This window comes from Miniopterus schreibersii (assembly GCF_964146895.1).
Source record: "Miniopterus schreibersii genome assembly, chromosome: 2".
NCBI lineage: Eukaryota > Metazoa > Chordata > Mammalia > Chiroptera > Miniopteridae > Miniopterus > Miniopterus schreibersii.
Window position 1 is genome coordinate 162,413,713 of NC_138102.1, and position 21,519 is coordinate 162,435,231.

Here is a 21,519-nt window from a genome sequence, read left to right on the forward strand (position 1 = left end):
TTATTTGGGGTTAGGCTTTTTTATTTTGGAAAAAAAAAAGGAGCTATTGGCAGCAGTGGAGCTATACAATCGGCAGATGTAACTGCAAGCTCCTTATAAAAATTATCCAACTTAACATCAGACACTCATTAGGTGCCTCACGACATGATGCAATATGAAATACAGAGCATCACTAATGAAGTACTCCTACCAAAACTTTTAATCTGAATCTTACCAAGTTTCAGATATGGGATGGTTAATTTTATGTGTCAACTGGACTGGGCCACGGGGTGTCAGGTATTTCTGGGTATGTCTTGTGAGGGTGTTTCTGGATGGGACCAAAACTTGAATCTGTAGACTGATTAAAGCAGACTGCCCTCTGCAATGTGAGTGGGCCTTATCCAATCCCTTGAAGGCCTGAACAGAACGAAAGGCTGAGTAAGAAAGAATTCTCTCACTGTCTACCTGATCCAACTGGGACACTGGTCTAGACCTGACTTCAGACTTGAACTCAAATGGGAACTTACATCATTGACTTGGACTTCCCTACCTCCAGAACTGTGAGAAATAAATTTCTGTTGTTTATAAGCTACACAGTCTATGGTATGTCTGTTACAGCAGTCTGAATAGACTAAGACATATCTTAATTAAATATCTATTAGAAAATGATAGAGACATCCTATGTTAAAATAACACAGCAATAGATACCATGTTTTTACATTCAGCTCAATTTATTTACAAAGCTAACATATTTTTGGCTTTTCAAAGTATCTTTAACTTGATGTCCATCAATAGTTTTTCTAAGCTCTCCTCCAAAGAGTTCTGTTAGCATTGAAAATACCACTTGCCACAATAAAACTAGTGTCAACCAATGAATGACCCCTCTGGGGATTGAACAGCAGCTTTTCACTTGTGCTCTTTTTTGCTATTGTTTAAATATGTTTAAATCTATGAAAAAAAGCAACACTTTTCACTCTGTTCGCATTTTTCCTAAACTCTTAGGGGAAGTGTTATAAAAAGGTTTTTCAGAAACCAAGTATTTCCACCAGGTTCCCAGTATGAAGCATTTCATTAACTATTTCAAAGAAGTCTTAACCTGCCAGGTTGGGACTCTGCTGTTTCCCTCAGCAATCCACATATCAAAGCTGTTTGAGAAATGTACTCTTGGCTTGAATCGAGAAGTCAAAGAAAAAGGCAGTTAAAATATCCCATCGTTTCCCACCCATATCATTTTTAGTTTACTATACTTCCAGGAGAGTTTACTGTAAAACTTGAACAGCACAGTAGCAGCCCATCCAAACTAACAGGCCACCCACGGAGCCTCGTACTGGACTGCCCAGGACAGCCCTTCCCGGGAGCACATGGGCAAGCAGCTCCCGGGACACAGCGCTGCCCGGGAAAAAGACATTTCCTTGTTCCGCTTCTGTGATACGGGTCATCACTATATTTGGTGGAAAAACTAAATTTAGTTCAGGAAGAACAAGGTTTTGTTCTGTTTGGTTTTTTCCCCCCTGAAGAATGAAGTTCTTATCAGAGAGAAACAGAAGCAAAGCCTGAAGGACAGGTTAGGGATGTGCCATGAAAGGCCAAGACTGGGTAGACTGAGAATATGAAATCATATGCAACAGACAAATAAGAGACATGGGGGGTTATAAACCTGGGAAGTGCAATATAATCTGCCCTAGTATTCTAGGAGGCGAGCCCAAAAGTCCTTCAAACCCTTAGTTTGTCATCTAGATTCTTAGGTATAAGCAACAGGTCATCTAAATTTCAGTATCTACTTAGAAGTACTCTCACTGGACAGAACAGCATGACCAGAGAACACTCAAAAGCCATCTGGGGAGCAAAGTCAACAAAGGACTTCAGACAAATTAACAAAAACTTTATGACTAACATACACAGTTAACTCCTCACAAAGTCAAATCTTTCCTACCCAATGTTGTCATTTTAAATCCTGACTCTTAAGCAAAAAATTTCATTTAGACCCTCACTGCTTTTATTTACTTATCTGAAAAGTACGTGGAATGAATCAGTCACCATAGCCACCAGTAGAAGTATTCCCTTCAATCTATAAACAGCCTTTGCTATTATATCCCTGGTGGTATTTTTCTAATTACCTGTATATGGACCATCATAAAAAACTGACACCTTACTTGCTCCATTTCCCCAAGTAACACTGACACATTGAGTCAAGTGAATTTATAAGCCTTATGCCTAGAATACTATGCCCTCCATTCCCATCAGGGAGCTCCTTCCCTGGTATCAGTTTAAACATTCTCTGCAAAGCTTTTCCCTGCTGTCTCATCATTAGATGCCCCTGTTAATATGTGACCTCAACACCCTGTACTACTCCTGCTGCCAAGATTATCATAGAGAAAATAGAAGGAATAGGGGAAAGTCAATATTTAGTGCCATCACCAGCACCCTTTGGCTCTTCAACTCTGAGAACACTAGCAGTCAGGCTTATGTTCCCTCAGGCAAAAGACTAGAGGACTCATCTTGATACAGGTTAGTAAGCCCGGACAAGTGGAATACAAAAACTGAGACATATAGTTAAATGGCCACACAGTTTACAACCATCTAGTAAATTGCAAAATCCTATCTTCCCTAACCAAGGACACTTAGAAGTAAATGGTTTGCACTTCTCCTCCCCAAACAGAGGGCAAATAGTTTAAATCACCCTACTCATCCAATTAGTGCCATTTGTGCCAATCATACCCAAGGAAGTGAGGGGAATAACTCTTATTTTGGCGCATCAGCATAAAGCTGATGAATATTCTATTGAGATCCTCCCCTAAAATTCCCACCTTTAGAAAACAGACAAGAACCCTCAAGACAAGGACCCATCCCAGGTTCTCTCTCTGGAGGATGCCCACGCCTTTCTTCCTCTCAGGCATGCATCTTTACTTTTCTCTCCGAAACTCAAAGGGTCCCCAAGAGACTTGCAACCAGGGGAGCAATGGGCAGTGGCAGCTTGTCCCGGGCTAACTCCCTGAATTTGTCTCCAAGGCCCCCTTTTCTCTGACTTTTCGGTGAGCCAAAGCAGCCCCACCATAGCTCACTTCTTTCCTATAATGTTTCTAGAGAGCCAAAGCAGAGCACCACCTAGGCTATCTCCTGTTGCTTCTTCTGTCCTAGACTTTTCAGTGAGCTAAAAGAAGCCCAGCCTTGGTTCATTTCTGCCACTGTGACTTTTACTTCTCAGTGAGTCCATGCAACCCAGCATGGCTCACTTCTTTCCTATAACCTTTCTAGACAGCCAAAGCAGAACACCACCTAGGCTCCCCTGTTGCTTCTTCCACCCTAAGCCCTTTCTTTGTTTCACTGTCCCCAGCCTTAATAAACGTACCCTCAAAATCACCTGGACTTGTCTTGTGAAATCTTTCCTGAACATAGTCAAGAACCCACACACTACCCATGGCAAGAGACAGACGCACTCCAGGCCTAGCCCCTTTCCAGTGCCAATCTCTGCAGAAACTGACCAGGCTAAGAAAAAGATCCACAGATAATAAACAACTGGGAGTCTTTCAATGAAATGGCCCAGCAAGATAAGCCCCATTCATGCCCAGAAAGCTTTTAATGACTAAAATCTCAGCGTATCCCAGAGGTTCTGATTTGTACAGACAGAAGAAAATATCTCAGGGGCAAGAAAACAAAAAGTCCTTTACAGTTTCTTTTATACTCTACCTGGCCAATCCTTCACTTTTATGAAATAGACTCAACTCTATCAGTCAAGTATTGGTTCTTCAGCCTCTATCTATTTATACCTGTTACTTCACCAGGAAAAGTAAGTTAAGGGTCTATATGGGTTTATATATGCTTGTCAGATTTGGAAAACACACACACTTACATATCAAACTATATGGTGAATTAATCCTTGAATTGACAATATCTTTGAAAACTGTCATCTAAAATTAGTTCTTTCATGCTTTTTAGTCAAATTAACACCTTAAATAAATTTGCTAGTAGACAAAATTTCCCATGTCACAAGACATCTTATTGCCCAGATCTTGATTTTACTGCTATTCATTCTCATGAAGATACACCATAAGACTTACTAAACCAAACTTGGATTTCCAAATACATAGTCTTTCAATTTAATGTTTTCTGTAAAACTTCTGATCAGTTTCTCCAAGCCCCTAAATGTGCCTAGTGTTCAAAAAGAATCATTAGACCTTAGAGAAATTCATCAAGAAGCTGGAAAACTTTGGCACCCTGCTTGGTAAAGATCCAACTCTCAGCCCTTTGAGATGATTTGATCAATTATTCTAGGAGCTAAGACTTCAGAGAAAACCTATTTAAGTCTTTCCTCTCAATGAAAGACTTGATGACAGACTTTCCTAAATTAAAATCTCAAAATGTCCAAAAATGCCGTTATATATTGCGTTCACATAAGTCAATAGAAAATATTCATAAAACTGCTATCCATGCTGGATATTGTGCTAGTCACAAGTTAGAGTCTGCAAGGATATTTACTTGAGAAAACAGACCTGTACACAACTAATTCTGCCAAAATACCATAAACATCATTTAAATGCTATAGAATAGACTAAAAGATAATAATATAAACTACTGTGTTTAAATTTAAATATGTTAAGCTCTAGGAAAAAAATAATCGATGTTGATGGAACTTAATGGTTATATAAAATCTGTACTTATTTTTCCTGAAACCTAGTCCCCCCCCATTACCACTGCCAGTATTCGATGTCTTTCTTCTCTCACCACATACTGTCCCACTTAAATCTCATTTCAGGAAAAATCTATTATCAGTCATTTGTACTATACCCGTGGATTTAAGGTAATGTGTGACCTCTCCCAGGAACATTTGCTTTATGTTTTAGCTCTAAGGTTAGAGTAAATTACAAATGGCATATTTTATGAGGGGTGTTAATTTATTTCCTAAAGTTTGTTTGTATTATTACTGACACTTAACCTTTTGGGCAAATAGTTTGTAAATGACCTACTGAGACTCACTCCAATTTTGTGATGAAAATTTGTATATTTAAATTTTGAAACCAACGTCTACTTTTACCAAAAAATACTGCTAGTTCTCCAGTAACAGTGTATGAGCATATGCCTGTAATTACTTACCTAAAATAGTCATAGGATGGCACCAACAAGACTTATCAAATGAACATTTACTCTATAGTCTGGCTATTTATCTATTTTCAAAGATGCTGATCACAAAAGTAAGTTTGAAAAATAAAAACTTAGGATAGATAAACTCCCATGGGAGGGGATCCCCAATGATAAATATCTTTAAGATATCCCCATATGAAGGAAAGCAAATCACTAGAAAGGTGCTGAGTACATATCTAGTTCCAACCCCCACTGCATTCCAGCATACACTGCAGCTCCAACTACCCTTGTTCACAATCAGTTATTCTTTAGTTTTAAGGTGGGAACTTTCCAACATTCCTATGATATCTTGTGAACGGGATGGGTCAGTAATTCTTATTGCGGCTCACTACCTTTAAGGCACCTTGCCAGTTGCTCTACTGTAATATCTCATTTAACCTTCACAATTACTCTGTGACTTAGCTTTTATTTACCCCATTCTTTAGTTGTGAAAATTCAAAAAAATCATAGGTAGAAGAATCAGGATTTGAATCCCATGGAGTCTGAATTCAAAGTCCAATTTCCTTTCAAAAAATAAGCTATATTTAATTAAATGGGTAACCATCCCAACAGACATATTGGGATGGTTACCCATTTAATTAAATGTAGCTAGAACTCCATAACCAAACTCTCAATCTTGGACAAGAGATCCTGCTTTGGAACTGAAGTGAACTAAGTTTTGAAACTAAAGTAAAAATTTTAAAAAGAAACATCTATTGTGTAGCTACTGTGTGTATAATCCATGTTTTATCTCACCTTCTCACTACCCTTTGATTTTCAGGAAATATCAAATGCTTTCCGATCCCTTCTTACCACAGTCTCATGCTCTCCAGGACTGCCTTTATCTGTGTTTAAATATATTTTTAAACATACACAGAAGGAGCTTGGAATGTAGGTGTACCCCTTAAACAGCAGGTATCTAACATGTGCTAAAATACCGACTGTAAGCAGACAGGGCTTGAGTTGATATTGTCTCCCAAAACAAACAAACAAACCAACCAATCCTCGCTGCATTATGGAGCACAGCGACCGCCAACACTGGGCGTATCTGTTCCAAACTGAACTTGAGTGGAAGTCACCACCTGCTGGGAGCTGATTCAAAACACGCTTCCCACAGCACCTGATCTTCTGCAGTTTCTCCTTAGGAAAAAGTTCTTTTGTGGCACAGGTTTCGACAAGGTGACTGCTTTTCCCTAGGTTTTCAGATGCTCTGTGACATGTCATCAAAAACGTTAAAGCTTCACCACCCTACTTTAAAAAAGAAGTCATCCGATGTGCCAATTCCAAGTTAGTCTGCGTTGGCTCTGCAATGCCTTCGCCCGGCCACGCCGGTCTGGAAGCGCTCTCCCTGGTGGAGCGGAGCAGAAACGCAGGCTTCCCACCGTCGGCTCCGGGGAGCGGGCGAACCTGACGCAGTCCTGGGAGTCCCACGACTGCCTTTCACAGCTACAGATCTAAGAGGCTTATTTAAGGTGAACTATACAAAACAGGCTGGAAAGAAGTCAAAATGGCAAGATTTCAGGCATAGCAAGAAGGCTTCCGCCACCCAAACATTCCCTATGGTTTAGGATTTCAAATTGTACAATTAAAGTGTCCTTCCTTGGTTCTGATTAAAGTCACCTTCCCCAGGAAAAAGGAGCTCTTTACACCATCACTCTCTCACACCTTGGTGGGAAGTGAATTTCTGTTCTTCTCCCAGACAACTTTTAAACAAGGGGGAAAGGCACCCTCAAGGTAGACACCTCATAAGTGTGGGAAGCTTGCAGCCAGGGGGTAGTGCACCCAGAGGCAAAATTTCCCCTGCCTCATGAGGGGTATCCCTGACATCAGCTGACTCAGGTGCTCAGGGGTTAAAGATCCAAACAAGTTGATCTAGGCTGCCGGCCTTTTCCTGTTCTGTCCATTGCTTGCCCACTGCATGGCAACCATATTAGTCCAAAATGCAAATATATAAAGAGTTGAATATTAAAGTAATCATTTTTTTCTTATTTTAAAAACCCTATGAGAGAAACAATGAGCAGGAAATTTAAAACTTGGTAATTAAAATAACACTTGGAGATTATCTATAGATTTCCTATGTACCTTCACTTTCAGTTCCCAGTTAAGACAGGTAAATGAGCAGTTGGTCATATATGGACTGTGAGGTTATGGAAATAATAAAAAACATGAGTATATAAAGAGGCGATGTAATCTTCAGGTTAAGAGCAGTCTCTAGAGTTGCACAGACCAAGGCTGAGTCCCAACTACCATTCACTTGCCAGCAGTATGACCATGGGCAAGATGCTTTACCTCCTAAAATCAGAATAAAAACAGTATTGGGACTGCATAAAGTTGTTGGGAGGAGAAAAGAACAGGCTAACGCATGTACTTATGCACTAGGTGCCTAATATATGACTGGTGCTATGATATAAGAATTGACCATTATTTAAAAGGAAAAAAAATGAGGCAGGCATCATCTTTACCTTTCTCACATGTTGCCAAGAACCAAAGAAGTAAAGAAAAGGGCACTGGCCTATAGAGATTCAGAGCCCACAGATGGCTTTGTGCACCTGACTCATCAGAAGTCCCAGCAGCCTTTCTCAACCAGGGTTCCTCACCTGAACCAGAGAATTTTTAAAAAATGATATGAATGACTGTTTTCTCATTCCTCCCGATGGAAGGAGGACCCTTCTAGATGCATCAGAGAGAAAACGGTCCATTGTTTCTAAAAGATTCCCTGGGGCAGGAAGGCTTAATCCTCTTGCAGACCCCAACTGTGGAAGGCAGCTGGAACCCCCACTTCTAACTCGCCTGTTCTTAGTTTAGTCATAATTCTAGTGACCTCGGTTCTCCTGTTTCTAGCCTAGTGTATACTGGAAACAGCAAATCAGAAGGTGGGAATCTCTACAGAAGGAGAGTTACAGCCCGATCGCAGGAGAGGAACCAAGAAACGTATTAAAACACACTCAGTGAACCAAAAAAGCAGAGCAGCCCAGCCACTTGATTAGAGCAAAGAGGCTCTAAAAGCCTCAGGAGTCCATTTACACCTTTCATACTACACGGTAATAATTACCAAGTACTTACAATATTGAGCACTTACAAGGAACTACATGCCTGGAACGATGATCCTCCAAGTCACCAAAACAATTAAATTCTACCCAGTGCACTCTACATCAGACAGGGTGAGGCTCTGGAGATCTATTTCTCCATGGGACAATGCTGAGCAATTTCAGTTTCCTTCTCTATATTTATGCACCTTCAAAACTTTCTATAATGACTACACGTTACCTTTATAATTAGACAAAAACAATTTTTAAAGATACTTAATTTTAGGAAGAGCTCATCCCAGGTGGCATAAGCTTTAGCCTTTTTTTTTTTTTTTTCCATATTTAAAAGAGTAAAACCTCCACATTAATTCATTCTCCAAAGTTCACAGATAGGTATGCCTCTTATATACTAGTTATTGTCCTTGGTGTTAAGCACCATGTGGTCAAAATGGTGAGAAGAACACTTAGAAAAAAATCAAAATATTTAAGAGTTAAAAGACATACAGTAAACAAAAGGAATAAGAGTTTTCGTGAAAGTGAATTTAGCTTGACCTTCAAGGCTAAAGATCGCTTCCCATAGGCAAAGAGAACAGTGTCAATAGGTGTCCAAACGGGAGCAACACTGGCAAAGACCAAGCTGCCTGCCAGGCTGGGGAGGCGGTAACAGGAATGGGACCAAATGACCCCCGATCCTCCAAGACAGAGAGAGTGGGAAGTGTCTGGGTTCAGTGCCCCAGGCAATAAAAAGCCATTGTAAGTTCCTAGAAATGGCAGTGATGTTTCTTTATTCATTCCTTTAACAAACACTGATAACACTTACGTCAGGGAAAGTACTGTTCTAAGTGATATGAGGGATACAGGAACCTAACAAACACAGATCCTACCCTCAAGCAGCTTTTTTTTAAATAGTTTATTGATTTTGAGAGAGAGAGGAAGGGAGAGGGAAAGAGAGGAATATCGATGTGAGAGTGTAACATCCACCAGCTATTTCCTGCATGTCCCTTACAGGGGATGGAGCCCGCAACCGGGCAGGTGCCCTGGACCAGGAATGGAACCAGCAACCTTTCAGTGCACAGGACGAAGCCCAATCAACTGAGCCACACTGGCCAGGGCTCACGGGGCTTATTAATAAAGCATCACCGCAACATTCAAACACAAGGCAGAAGTCAGTAGGCACCACAAGAGAAGGACCTGAGGAGAGGAGTGGTGAACCATCCAACAGAGCAGACAGAGAGAGCCTTCCCGGAGGAGTTGAAATAATGAAAGTAGTATTTTAGGAATATTACTGGAATAATGGCTACCATTCATTGGTCACTCATCACATTGAGGGTGATTTACCTATATTTTCACTGAATATTGACACTAATTCTGTCACATAGGCTGTAGGCCTTTTTACAGATGAGAAAACTGAAGCTCAGAGAGATTAAATTACTTATCCAAGGTCACACAGCAAGTGTCAGAGCTAAGATTCAAACAGGTCTGATTCCAAACCTAAGTTATTTCCAGAATGCTGCACATACAGTCTTCAGAGTGAAAAACATATTCACTTCATTCATCTATTTGACATACGATTTTAACAGAACATAACAGCTATCTCCAGTCCCAGTCTTGTGAGGATTTTTACCTGGGTGAACCTGTTCATCATTCCTCACAGCACTGTCCTCACCAAGTCAATCCTTACTTCCCACTAAAGACAGATGACATTTTCAAACACACACGCACATGGACACCCCCTTATCTTGAGGCCACGGGGGAAGGAGTGTGACCAGTGTGTCCAGAAGAAAAGCTTATCTCAATATGGATTACAAGAGCAGTTAATTTGGCTACATTTGTTAAAAAAAATTTTCTTTTTTTAATTGAATTTATTGGGGTGACACTGGTTAATAAAGTTATATGTTTCAGGGGTACAATTCTATAATACATCATCTGCATATTGTACTGTGTGTTCACCGCCCCAAGTCAAGTCTCGTTTCATCACCAATTTGGCTACTTTCACCAGACTTGAAAGTACCGCAATCTTGACATTATTATTGACATTATTACCCACATTCCCAAGGAGGCAAAGCACCCGGGCAGCGGCACCTTTGGGGGAAGTGATTACCAGAGGCTGCTCTCCTCGGAGGCTTTGCTTCAGGGAGGAAGCCCTGACTGTACAAAGAGAGTCAGAAGTTGCAGCCAGAGCGCTCGACACTGGGAAAAACCTGTGCGGTTTGGCGGGGCGGAGATGAAACCTGGATCCTCCCGCGCCGCTTTGGTTTCCAGGGCACGGGCGGCGGGCGAGGGGAGGTACCTCCGCGCGCCACACACACCAAAGCGCGCTGGAAGTTTCAAAGTGCCTTTTTATGCCTTTAACTCAAAGATGAACACATTTCAAGGTGACCCAATCCTCAAGTGACAGCCAGTGTTTTAAAAGGGCCGGAGCTCTCCACTTAAACAATTTCTAGTGACACGCTCCCAGCGCGTCCTCAAGGGCTCCATCTGCTGTCTCATTTACGAGTCTTTCTTTCCTGGCGCAGGCACCCCGTTTTAAATGAGCGCTTGAAGTTCGCCTGCCTTCCTAACAATTAAAATCCACAGGGCTTAGGTACTTTAAAAAAAAAAAAAAAAAATGCTTTTTTAACTCAGCAGGCACCATGGAGGTCTTTCAATTATTCAATTATACAACAATCCCAAATTATTACTTTGTAGTTTTTTTCTATTTACCTCAACAGTACCAGAATAATAAAACACAGCCTCATCAGTCATGCTTATACGCAAACGGCAAAAGACTTCTCAGGTTAAAATCGAAGTGGGTGTTATAGAAGGATACCCAATTTAAAACCTAAAAATGTACATAATCATTGTGCTGACTCCGTGTATGTATTTCATACATGGAATATGATTTTTCTTCTTTACTAAAATATTACTCTTTGTCATGACAGCAAAATGAGAGGATTCCAATAGAAATCTGAAAATGGGGTTCCCACAATTAATGAAACGTCAGCTGGTTTTGCTCAGTTCCTTTGCAGAAACTACGCCCTGTCAAAAATATCCTTTCCCAGAAAACCTGCCTGGACTCTGAGTTCCTCTCTCCAACCTGACCGGTCCTCTGTGGTCACCGTGATCTTACTGGAATGGTTTGATGACTGTCCCTCAGCTGACTGTGAGCTCCAGGAGAGCAGAGACCAGGTCACGCTCACTTTGGCACCTCAGCCATTAGCGTGAGCAACAAGTAACAAGTGCCAGAAACAGTGGGCACGCCACTTAAGTTTAATTTTTTTTGTACAAATGTTAAATATATAAAAAGAAACTTAAATTTTTATTCTAGTCCCCTCCCACCCCCTGAACAATTGTTCTAAATGGGGTGTGAGGGTAGGGGGATGTGAGCAAGGTAGACATTTGAGCCAGGCTGAGAGGGGGAGCCCCCTGGCCCATAGTGGGGCATGGGAGCCTAAACAAGTGAGGGGGGCACTCAAACACGGGGTAGCCCAGAGTCCAATCATAACACGGAAGGTATCTGCACAAAGGGGCAGCCAAATATCGGAAGTGAAGGCAAGCATGACAAGGAAGCCACCTACAGGGAGGGCGGCCCCACACGGGCTGCCACAGACTGTGGGGTATCAGTGGGCAGCGGCTGCTGCAGGGGGCCGGAGCCCAGCAGGAGGACGGCGCCCAGCTCAGGGGGGCAGAGCCAGGGAAGCCGAGAGGAGTGTCTCCTGGGGGCGGGGTACGCACCGCCCAGCATGTGAAGTTTCAACTATGCAAGAAAAATGGAGTAAACCCTGTTGTGTTGGACTGGAACTGGAGGTTTCACTGTGAACTCATGGTTTTCACTATACAGAGACAGAGACAGATGATAAGTAGATAAATACAGAAGAGTGTGAGTGTGTGTGTGTGTGTGTGTAGTGCATACATTCTCCAGCTTTGCCAAGTGAGAGGCTTGGGAACAGAGCATACCTACTGCCCAGATCTTGGCTTCTAAACACCATTATCCACTGAAAGAAATGCTCCTTGAAGAAACAGCTGACTCCAGTGCTAGGACAGGGAAAAGTATAAAATAAGCCTGGAATATCTGTTAAGCCATAAAATAAGGAAGTACTTTAAAAATAATGGAGTATGGAGAGAGAGGGAGAGAGAGAGAGAGAGAGGGAGGGGGGGGAGAGGGGGGGGGAGAGGGGGGGAGGGAGAGAGAGAGAGAGAGAGAGAGAAAGCCAGGCTGGAGGGGCTCCCATTAGCAAAATCTGAAACATTGGGAAACAGGAAACCTCAAATACATACTACTATAAACAAACATAAATAAATTGAAAGTTTGCAGAGTAACAAGATACCCAAACAGTTTCAAAGTTCTACCCCCAAACAGAGCCATCCAACTTCTTAAACAGACAAAAATGGAAAATAACTACATATCATATTTGCCATTATTTTCATTGTAGCTCTGGCTTGATGCCCAGCTCCTGAACCAGGCCTAGCTCCTTCAAAGCAGGGACTATCCTTGTCCATCTTCTATCCCCAGAGCCCAGGGTAGTAACACACAGTACACAACTGATACTCAATAACTACTTGTTGAATGAATAATGTGCTTCCCAAAATACAAAAATCTCATCATGGTTCTCGGTTTGGCAACAAGCCAAAGCTGACCTACTTTATCTGTTTGAAACAAGTAAGTTGCCCTTTCTATTCGTGCTGACTTGGAAAGTGTCTTTACAGAGCAAAACAGTCTTTATATTCCTAGTAATCATAATCTCTGATTATTTCAATTTGTAGATATATGCCTAAAACAATCTCTTGTTAACATAATACAGGAAATCCATAGAATTGTCTATCCCCATCTAGATCTCCCAATTAAAAACCAGTCTTCAATTACTTTTTTCCTGTTGTTTTCAGATATCCTTGAAAGTGTTCTTTTCTACACAAGAGCTTATAGGTATACAAATATAGATTAGAGCAGGGTGATCTTTAGAAGTCACCTAATACAACATACCCATTTCCAGATGCCTCCAAAGAAAATCACATTTGAAAGGAAGCCACACTATCAATATCCTTCTTAAGCCCCTGAAATATCTTTAAAGACAGAAGGAACAAAGTTGAATTTCAATGATATTCAGAAAAGAGAGAAAGGGTGCAGCACTTTACAACACCTGTCCATGCATAGGGGCCCAGGTGGATGGCTCAACTCTCCCAAGCAAATACAGTAGTTTGAAATTCATTCACCAGATATGTCTGAGGGCCTTCTCTGTGCCAGACACTACTCTAGATGCCTGGGGTACATTAGTGAACAGAAGAAATATCACTATCCATGCTGCCCCTACATATTAGGCAAAACTTCAGAGGCATCTAGGAGAACAAAGAGAACGTCAGTCCATTGTAATAGAATACATAGGCCCAGAAGCGCTCCACAGAGCCACAGGGATCATATGGGTGTGTTTCAGAACCACCCAGAACACTTGTTAAAACTCAGAATGCCGGGCTCCAACCCAGGAGCTTCTGATTCATTAAGACCTCAGTAGAGTCTGAGAATTTGCATTTTTAATAAGCTCCCCAATAACGTCAATGCTGCTGGTCCAGGGACCACACTTTGAAAATCGCTATCTAGTTCAAAGAAATCAAGTAGCTTGGCCAGAGCCATGGGTTACTCAATAGGAGGATCAGATTTAGGTTTTTTTCCTTCTGACTCCAAACTAGTCAAGCTTTCTCTCTACAGGGACACAGCTGTCACCTACCCACATTGGGCAAACACTGCCCAAAGAAAAAAGTTTTCTAAGGTTTATGTTTGAATGGGAGAAAATCATAAATTAACATTTTAAGTAGAAAATATTTTAAGCAGATAGCACTCATCACTAAATACTGACATAAAAGTTAACATTAAAGTTAGAGCGGTTGTTCTTTCTTTCACATATGCAAATGCTAGGCTAAAAGAACATTTTCCTGAAGGGTTTTATCATGAGGGTCAGTCTCAAATGAACCTATTTTTTTTTAAAGTCTATTAACTAGAAGTATATATATTAAAATATAAATAACCAGGATTGTATTAGTAATAACTTTAGTTTGTTCTGCTAATTGTATTTTCTAAAATTTTTACAATAAAATGAATTCCTCTTGTAATAAGGAAAAGAGTAAAAGTTAATTTCTTCTAAAAAGTTACAATATTTATTTTAAAAGACAAAATTATGACTATTTAAATCACTGCATAAAAACCAAATTTACTGTATTTCTACATAGCAACTGTTTTTGTCTATACTGTTTCTTTTCAACAAATGAATGGAAGTGGCCCTGCCACTGTGGCTCAGTGGTTGAAAAGCAACCCATGCACCAAGAGGTCGCTGGTTCTATTCCCCATCAGGGGTCAGGGCACATGCCAGTAGGTGGCATGCAGGAGGCAGCCAATGGATGATGTTTCTGTCTCACTGATGTTTCTATCTCTCTCCCTCTCCCTTCCTCTCTCTAACATCAATAAAAACATATTTTAAAAAAAGAATGAACGGAAGTGATTCTAATTCTTGCAAATTAAAAAAGCAAAAATGTTACATGTCAATTATATCTCAATTTAAATAAAGAAAAATTGTTTAACTTTATTTCTTGAAAAAAACAATAAACTAAGTTTAGGGAAACTAATGGTGCATCTTCTATGGGTACAAAGTCACACAGTCATCCCTGAAGATACCAAGTAAGACCCGTACCCCATCCCTATCCCCCATGCACCATTTTTCAGGATCTTCCAATCTAGGGAATATTCCTTTATTACTAAAGTCCACATTTCAGAGATAGAACTAGCATTTAAAACATAATCCCCTAAAAGGCAGTGACTAAAAGGGAGTAAATTTGGTGAGGAAATGAACTGTGAAAACATGCTCTTTCTTACCATTCAACAAAAGTTCTGGGCCACCTCTAGACTGTTTAATTAGAACAGATACTTTTAAAGCAAGAAAAAAAGTACTTGTATGTGTTATATACATAACTAACAGCTAATTTTCTGAGCCCCTAAAAAGAGAACTTTTTACATACTACTATTATTTATTAACGCTTACTAGGTATCCACAATGTACCACACTTCACATCCTCTCATTTAATCTCCAAACATTTTACAGATTAAGAAACTTAAGCACTGAGTGGTGAAGTCCTGTGCCCAAAGTCACACAGCTCAGTCGAAGATCCACGATAGATATGCAAGCTATAAAGCTTACACCGAGCTCCTTAACCTTTGGCCCATCATGGCCTGGCTACATTTGAATTACAAATTTTTCCACACTTTTTGGAAATCATAACTAAGTTCTCTTGCCAGTAAAATTTAATAATAGCAATGAGTTTTGTAAAAATGGTGAAATAATCCACTGGGCACTTTTACAAATCTTCGTACCTCTAAAATCATACGCGATTTTCCCTAAGCTACACAGCCCAGGGGCCTGACAACTCTTCCAGCAGCAGGGCCACTTCGGGGACACAGCGGTGTTAACACGAGCTGTGGGAGCCCAGCGCCGGGTCACGCGGGGAGTCTATTAAAGGCGGGCAGGGAAGGTTTTCCACTGGTTGGTTTGGGGTTCGGGGTGCTGCGCTGTGCCATCAAGGGGCTAGAAGGCGAACGAGTACGCGGTTGGGTGCGAGTCGAACCCCGTCCTACGCCTTCCGCTTAGGGAAGGCTAGGCTGTCCGGCCCGCGGGCCGTGCCAAGCGTCAGGCTCCCCGCTCGGCCTCGCGGTGCGCCCGGCGCCGCCGCTTCCCGGCCCCCGAGCACCCGCGGGGGACCAGGGCCCCGGCGGCGGCGGCGCGCGGGGGGCGCGCGGGGGGCGCGCGGGGGGCGCGCGGGGGGCGCGCGGGGGGCGCGCGGGGGGCGCGCGGGGGAGGCGGGGGAGGGCCGCTTACCGAGCTCCGCGCCCGGGTTGCGCGCCATGGTGCGGGCCGCCGCGCTCGCCGGCTGTGCGCCGGGCTCCCCTCGCGCCGCTTCCTCCTTCCCGGCCGCCCCGCGCCCGCCGCGCGCGCCCCGCCCTGCGCCCTGGGGGCGGAGCCGGGCTCCGGGCCGCGCGGTCGGGACCCGGGCTGGGCTCCGCCGGGGGATCCTGCGGCCCCGCCGGGCCTTCTCCACGGCGTGCGCGACTCCCGCGCCAGCTCCCGTTTGGAAACGCCGAAGTTGCCGACCGCGAGGAACAAGGACGTTTAGAAACTTTTAACCGCGAGATTGCATACCGGGGGGTGGGGGTGGGGGTGGGGGGCAGCACTGCGGCCTGAAGAATAAAGGGGCCCGGGAGTGCGCAGCCCTGCTTGCTCAGCCCTGCTCCGGTACCGGGCCACCCGGCACATCGCACGCCTGGCCGAGCTCCGTTGTCCTCATCTCTAAGAAATGACCTTGGCAACTTCTTGGAGCTCTAAATGCTGAATCTGTGACACTAAGATTTTTTTCAGTCTGACTTTCATGACCAGAAGATTAAAATGGTCTGAAGTCGCTTAATATAAGCTGCTAGCCGATTCCCCTGGACTCCATCGAGCGGACTCCTGGAAGAAAACTTCGCTCCGGCTTGTCTGCCATGAACCAGTTACCGCTCTGAGTGCTTTCAGATGTCTGCTAGCATTTGCGCCTCGGGACAGTCCTGCCAAGTATGTATTGTAGCTCTGCTGCTATACCTACAGACACCAGAGATCTGAAGAGAGAGGCATCCTGGTGTCCTGGAAACTGAGTAGGCTCAGAATGTATAGAACCCCTTAATATACCAGCAATTCCACTTAACTAGGTGGTTCTAGGAATGTTATTGTCTGAAAAATGGGGATGGTCAAAATATACTTGCCTGTAAAGTTGTATATGTGTAAAGCACCTGGGACACATCAAGGCACACAGTAGGTGTTCAGCAAATGTAAACTTAATGTTATCAGATTCACAGGGCAATTTGGGGACTAAATAGGAAAGGTAAGCCCAGTCTTATTCCCCTACACTGAGCTCTCAGCCTTGTCAACACATAACTATTGCGACGATTTTGGATGTGCCTAGATTCTATTCATACATATAATTACATTTTCCCTTTATTTTTACTTTAACCCTAAGAGAAAAGCAGGCCCTAAAAGCCTGGAACTGGCCTGGCACAGCTACATCACCACGCTCTCCAGTTAAACATAAACAATGTCACAGAACACCAACATCAGCCAAGGCCATTGTGACCATGATGAATCAACAAAAACAAGGCCACCATCGTCATGTCTGAACACAGGAAAAAAATATGAACATTGCCCAAATCACAAAAACAACCCGACAGCCTCTTCCTGTCCTGGCTAATATAAGTGACTCTCACATCTTTACCCATCAGTGTTCGCATCATCTCATTCTTCTTGTGTTGTAGGTAAGAATCAAGATGCCTTGTCAGAATTATCACCCCTTCCTGCCAGCCATCCAATCCGGAGCAATGGCCCACTTCCTTGAACCTTCCCCAAATCACCAAACACAAGCCCAAATCCCAGGTCACTTCTTACTCTTGTTGAGACACCTCAGTTCCCCATGGTGAGCATTCTCCCTTGTTGTAATAAGTCAATGAACCCAAATTTATCCACCTACAGGTGTGTTCCTGGTGGTCCTCCAATGGAGAACACTGACATCCTTAAAACATACAAAGACAACAAACAGAATTCTATTTTTAGGGGAAGATACAACTCTAAGCCAAATTCCAAACCATTCATTATATATTCATGTATAATGTAAATTTATTAAAACAAAATAAAAAGCTGTGAGATTTCCAACTTAGCTGAGAAACCAGAATCAGGGCAGCCTCCTACAGCAAACATTTTAGCAATATATCTGACAAGAATGTCTCAGGACTGTTTTCTAAAACTGACCTGTTGTACAGACTAATCTGGAATTAATCTCTATACTTTGAAAGTATGCTAAATTGGCAGCATTCAGAGAGATAATAGAATGCCAAAAAAAAAAAAAGTTTCTTTAATGGAGAAATGTTGCCAAGGTTCACTTTGAGTTACCCTTTTAAATTTATTGCCTTCGGAATCTTCCGAAGAACCCCTAAGGCAAGGCCTCTCGAAGAAAGATCTATAGACCGCTACCACATTGCAATCCCCCAAGAATTTTTTTCTAAAGTCAATTCTAGGCTTCACAACAGCCTGTTGAATCAGAATGTCTAGGGCCCTGGAATCTGTTTTTAACAAGTTCCCTCAAATGCTATTTATGCAAGCTAAGTGTAAAGAATCATCAACCTAGACTCAGAGGAGAGCGAACGATGCATGACAATCTGGAACTATAGCCCAAACTGGCACTTACAAGAGTAAAACTGTCTTTATTTTATCCTTTCAATCCATGATTTTGCATATGATTCCTTTTTGTGGATATTTTCAATAAAACTTTTGTCAAAATTTTCAAAAAAACTTTTATATGTCTTGCCATCCCCACTCCTTCTTCAATTAAAATTAAAGCCCCAGGAATGTGTCATATTTATCTTGAAGCCTGAAGAACCTACCTGGCCTGGGAGACAGGAGTAAAGTCCCAAAGGCCATGCACTATTTATTTGCTTGGTTTGTCATAAGCCTAGCATCCAGTACAGTACTTGGCTGTGAATATTTGTTAGATAAATGGTTGCATATTAGTGTGCTATTTTCTTATAGTGGCCATTCCAATTCAATTTCTTTTTTTAATTTATTTTTATTGTTGAAAATATTTCCCCCATTTCATTTGAATGGTCTATGATTTCTCAGAGTAGTCATTCCTTTTTTTTTTTTTTAATATATCTTTATTGATTTCAGAGAGAGGAAAGGAGAGGGAGAGAGTCACTGATCGAGCCCACAACCCGGGCATGTGCCCTGAATGGGAATCGAACCCTGATGGCCTGGATCCTAGGTCGATGCTCAACCCCTGAGCCACGCCCAGCCAGGCATAGTTGTCATTCCTCTTAGTCAATCCACTTACACTATGGATTATAAACCAGTATTTCTAAATTAGTTGGGGATAGAAGCAGAAAGGACTAGGGAGGAGTATGAATATTATAATTGAATTATTTCACAACTGGAGGGAGACTTACAGACCATCTAATTCCTACTTCACAGTGAAATAAGAAAAATAAGAATTATATCGAGTCTTTTATGAAGCTAAATTTATTCAATTTAAAGCACAGCTCTTTATTCTGAGACTACGTCCTTTTATACAACTTGGATTTTAAAATGTCCTTTTTTAATGAAGATTGTGGTGGGAATTTTTTCTTTTTTAATAGCTTCACTTGACAATATTCGAAGCAGACCATTCTATCTTGCCCACCTCCCAGTTTTTCTAATCTATTGGTCCAGCACATCCCAAAATTAGGGAATTACTGAAAGAATAAATATATGATATTAGCTAAAATTCCCATGAGGTAAGCCCTTTACATCAATTACTTATTTCCCCAAAAAACATCTATGTGTGAGAACTATCGTCTCCTTTTACAGATAAAGTTGAGTCTCAGAAAGATTAGTCTGTAAGTCTAGATGGTAAGATCCCAGGCAATTTAACCCTATAGACCACACACTATCCCCACTCTCTCTCTGAAGACAAATTCATTAGACAAACCATTAAATCCCTATGAAATCAGGTTACCCATATACAGTCATGCGCCACTTAGCAACAGGGGTATGTTCCACGAAATGCAGTTAGGTGATTTCATCATTGTGTGAACATCAGAGTGCTCTTACAAACCTGGATGGTATAGCCTACCTCTACACTCCCAGGCTATATGGGCTAGCCTATTGCTCCTAGGCTACAAACCTGCATGGCATGTTACTGTACTGAACACTGTAGATAATTGTAACACAATGGTTAAGTATTTGTGCAACTAAACTTATCTAAACATAGAAAAGATACAGTAAAAATCTGGGATAGAAGTTAAAGTGGTACCCGTGTAGGGCACTTACCATGAATACAGCCTGCAGCACTGGAAATTGCTCTGGGTGAGTGAGTGAGGAGTGAATGCAAAGGACATTACTGTTCACTGCTGTGGACTTTATAAGCACTGTGCACTTCGGCTACACTAAGCTTATAAAACACAAGATTAAATCTAGCACAAGAGAAAATGATGCAATCAAGAGATGCGGTGAACATGAGATAAGCCTGCTGCCGGGGTTACGTGGCAGTTTTACAGCAAATTTTCTTTTAAGTAGAAAGAATACACTAAAAAATGATAGAAAGCATAATACATACATAAACCAGTTAACATAGTTTATTATCATCAAGTACTATGTATTGTACATAATTGTATGTGCTATAATTATACGACTGGCTCTGCAGGTTTGGTTACACCAGCATCACCACAAACGTGCTAATACATATATTACAACACATAAGACAGAGACATCAGGAGGCGATAAGAATTTTTCATTTCTATTATATTATGGGACTACCGTCATGTGTGCAGTCTGTAAACTAAAATCAGATATTTCCCACTAGACCAAGTTCCTTTCTCTCAGTAATAAAGTGATTCAACCTATAAAATATTACTCATTAGCTATCAGCTGCATACTTCGACCTTGTTTCCACAGGTAAATTAGATGTCTCATTTGTTTCTCCAGGAACTCTACTGATTTTAAAGTACCATTGATCTAGGTGACACTATGTCACACTGAAAATTGTGCATTCCTTTAGATAAGAAAGCCAAGCCTCCTGAAAATGTTCTTGGTTCCAGTAATTCTTTCTTAGGAATCCCAAACAGTGTAAGGGAACAACATGTAATGTAATTGGTGGCACATTAAGAATCACTTTTTGTTTTAAAATATCCAGGTGTAAAACATATGGTACCTACTAAAGACATACTTTCCCTTGATCTGCATTTTCAATTCCCCGTTTTGTTATTGCTGCTTTCTGAAAAAGGGCATCCCTTTCCCCAGCCCCACCTTAGCCTCAAAGAGAAGGTAGGCTAAATTAATAAAATTTAAACTATTAAAAATGTAGCATGTAAGGTAATATAAATTATGGTACATCTTTACTATTTTGTAGTCATTAATAAGAACCTGTTGAACTTTATTTACTGATGGGAAAAACACATAAGAGAACTGATGGACCAAACTCAATCCTGGTTTCTTGGCTTTGAAGACAGAGGGAAGAACCATCAGCCAAGGAATGCTGGTGGCCTCTAAAAGTTGGAAAAGTTAAGGAAACAGATTTTCCCGTCTCCAGAAGAATGCAACCCTGTCAGCACCTTAATTTTAGCCTAGTGACACTCATTTCGGACTTGTGACCTCTTTAAGATAGATAAATCTGTGTTGTTTTAAGCTACAAATTTGTAGTAATCTGTAACAGCAGCAGTAATCTGTAACAGCAGCAACAGAAAATCAACACACAAATGATACCAAAAACTGGTTATTCCCATGTCCTGCTAGGTGGTCTGTATACTCAGTATACACAAGGCTATAAAGAAAAAAGAGGTTACCCTTAAGAGTTAAAGTAGTAAAATCCCTAAAAACATACCCTTTGT

The 21,519-nt window shown here is 41.6% G+C and overlaps 1 protein-coding gene across 1 annotated transcript in view; it reads right to left on the minus strand.

Annotated features, from left to right (window-relative positions):
- DERA (deoxyribose-phosphate aldolase) overlaps positions 1-16,079 on the minus strand; it is an 83,087-nt gene extending 67,008 nt beyond the window's left edge. The window contains exon 1 of the mRNA XM_081129746.1: positions 15,959-16,079. Within this exon, the coding sequence (XP_080985872.1) occupies positions 15,959-15,986 (28 nt within the window). The 5' untranslated portion in view covers positions 15,987-16,079. The remainder of the gene's footprint in view (positions 1-15,958) is intronic.
- Positions 16,080-21,519: the final 5,440 nt, after the last annotated feature.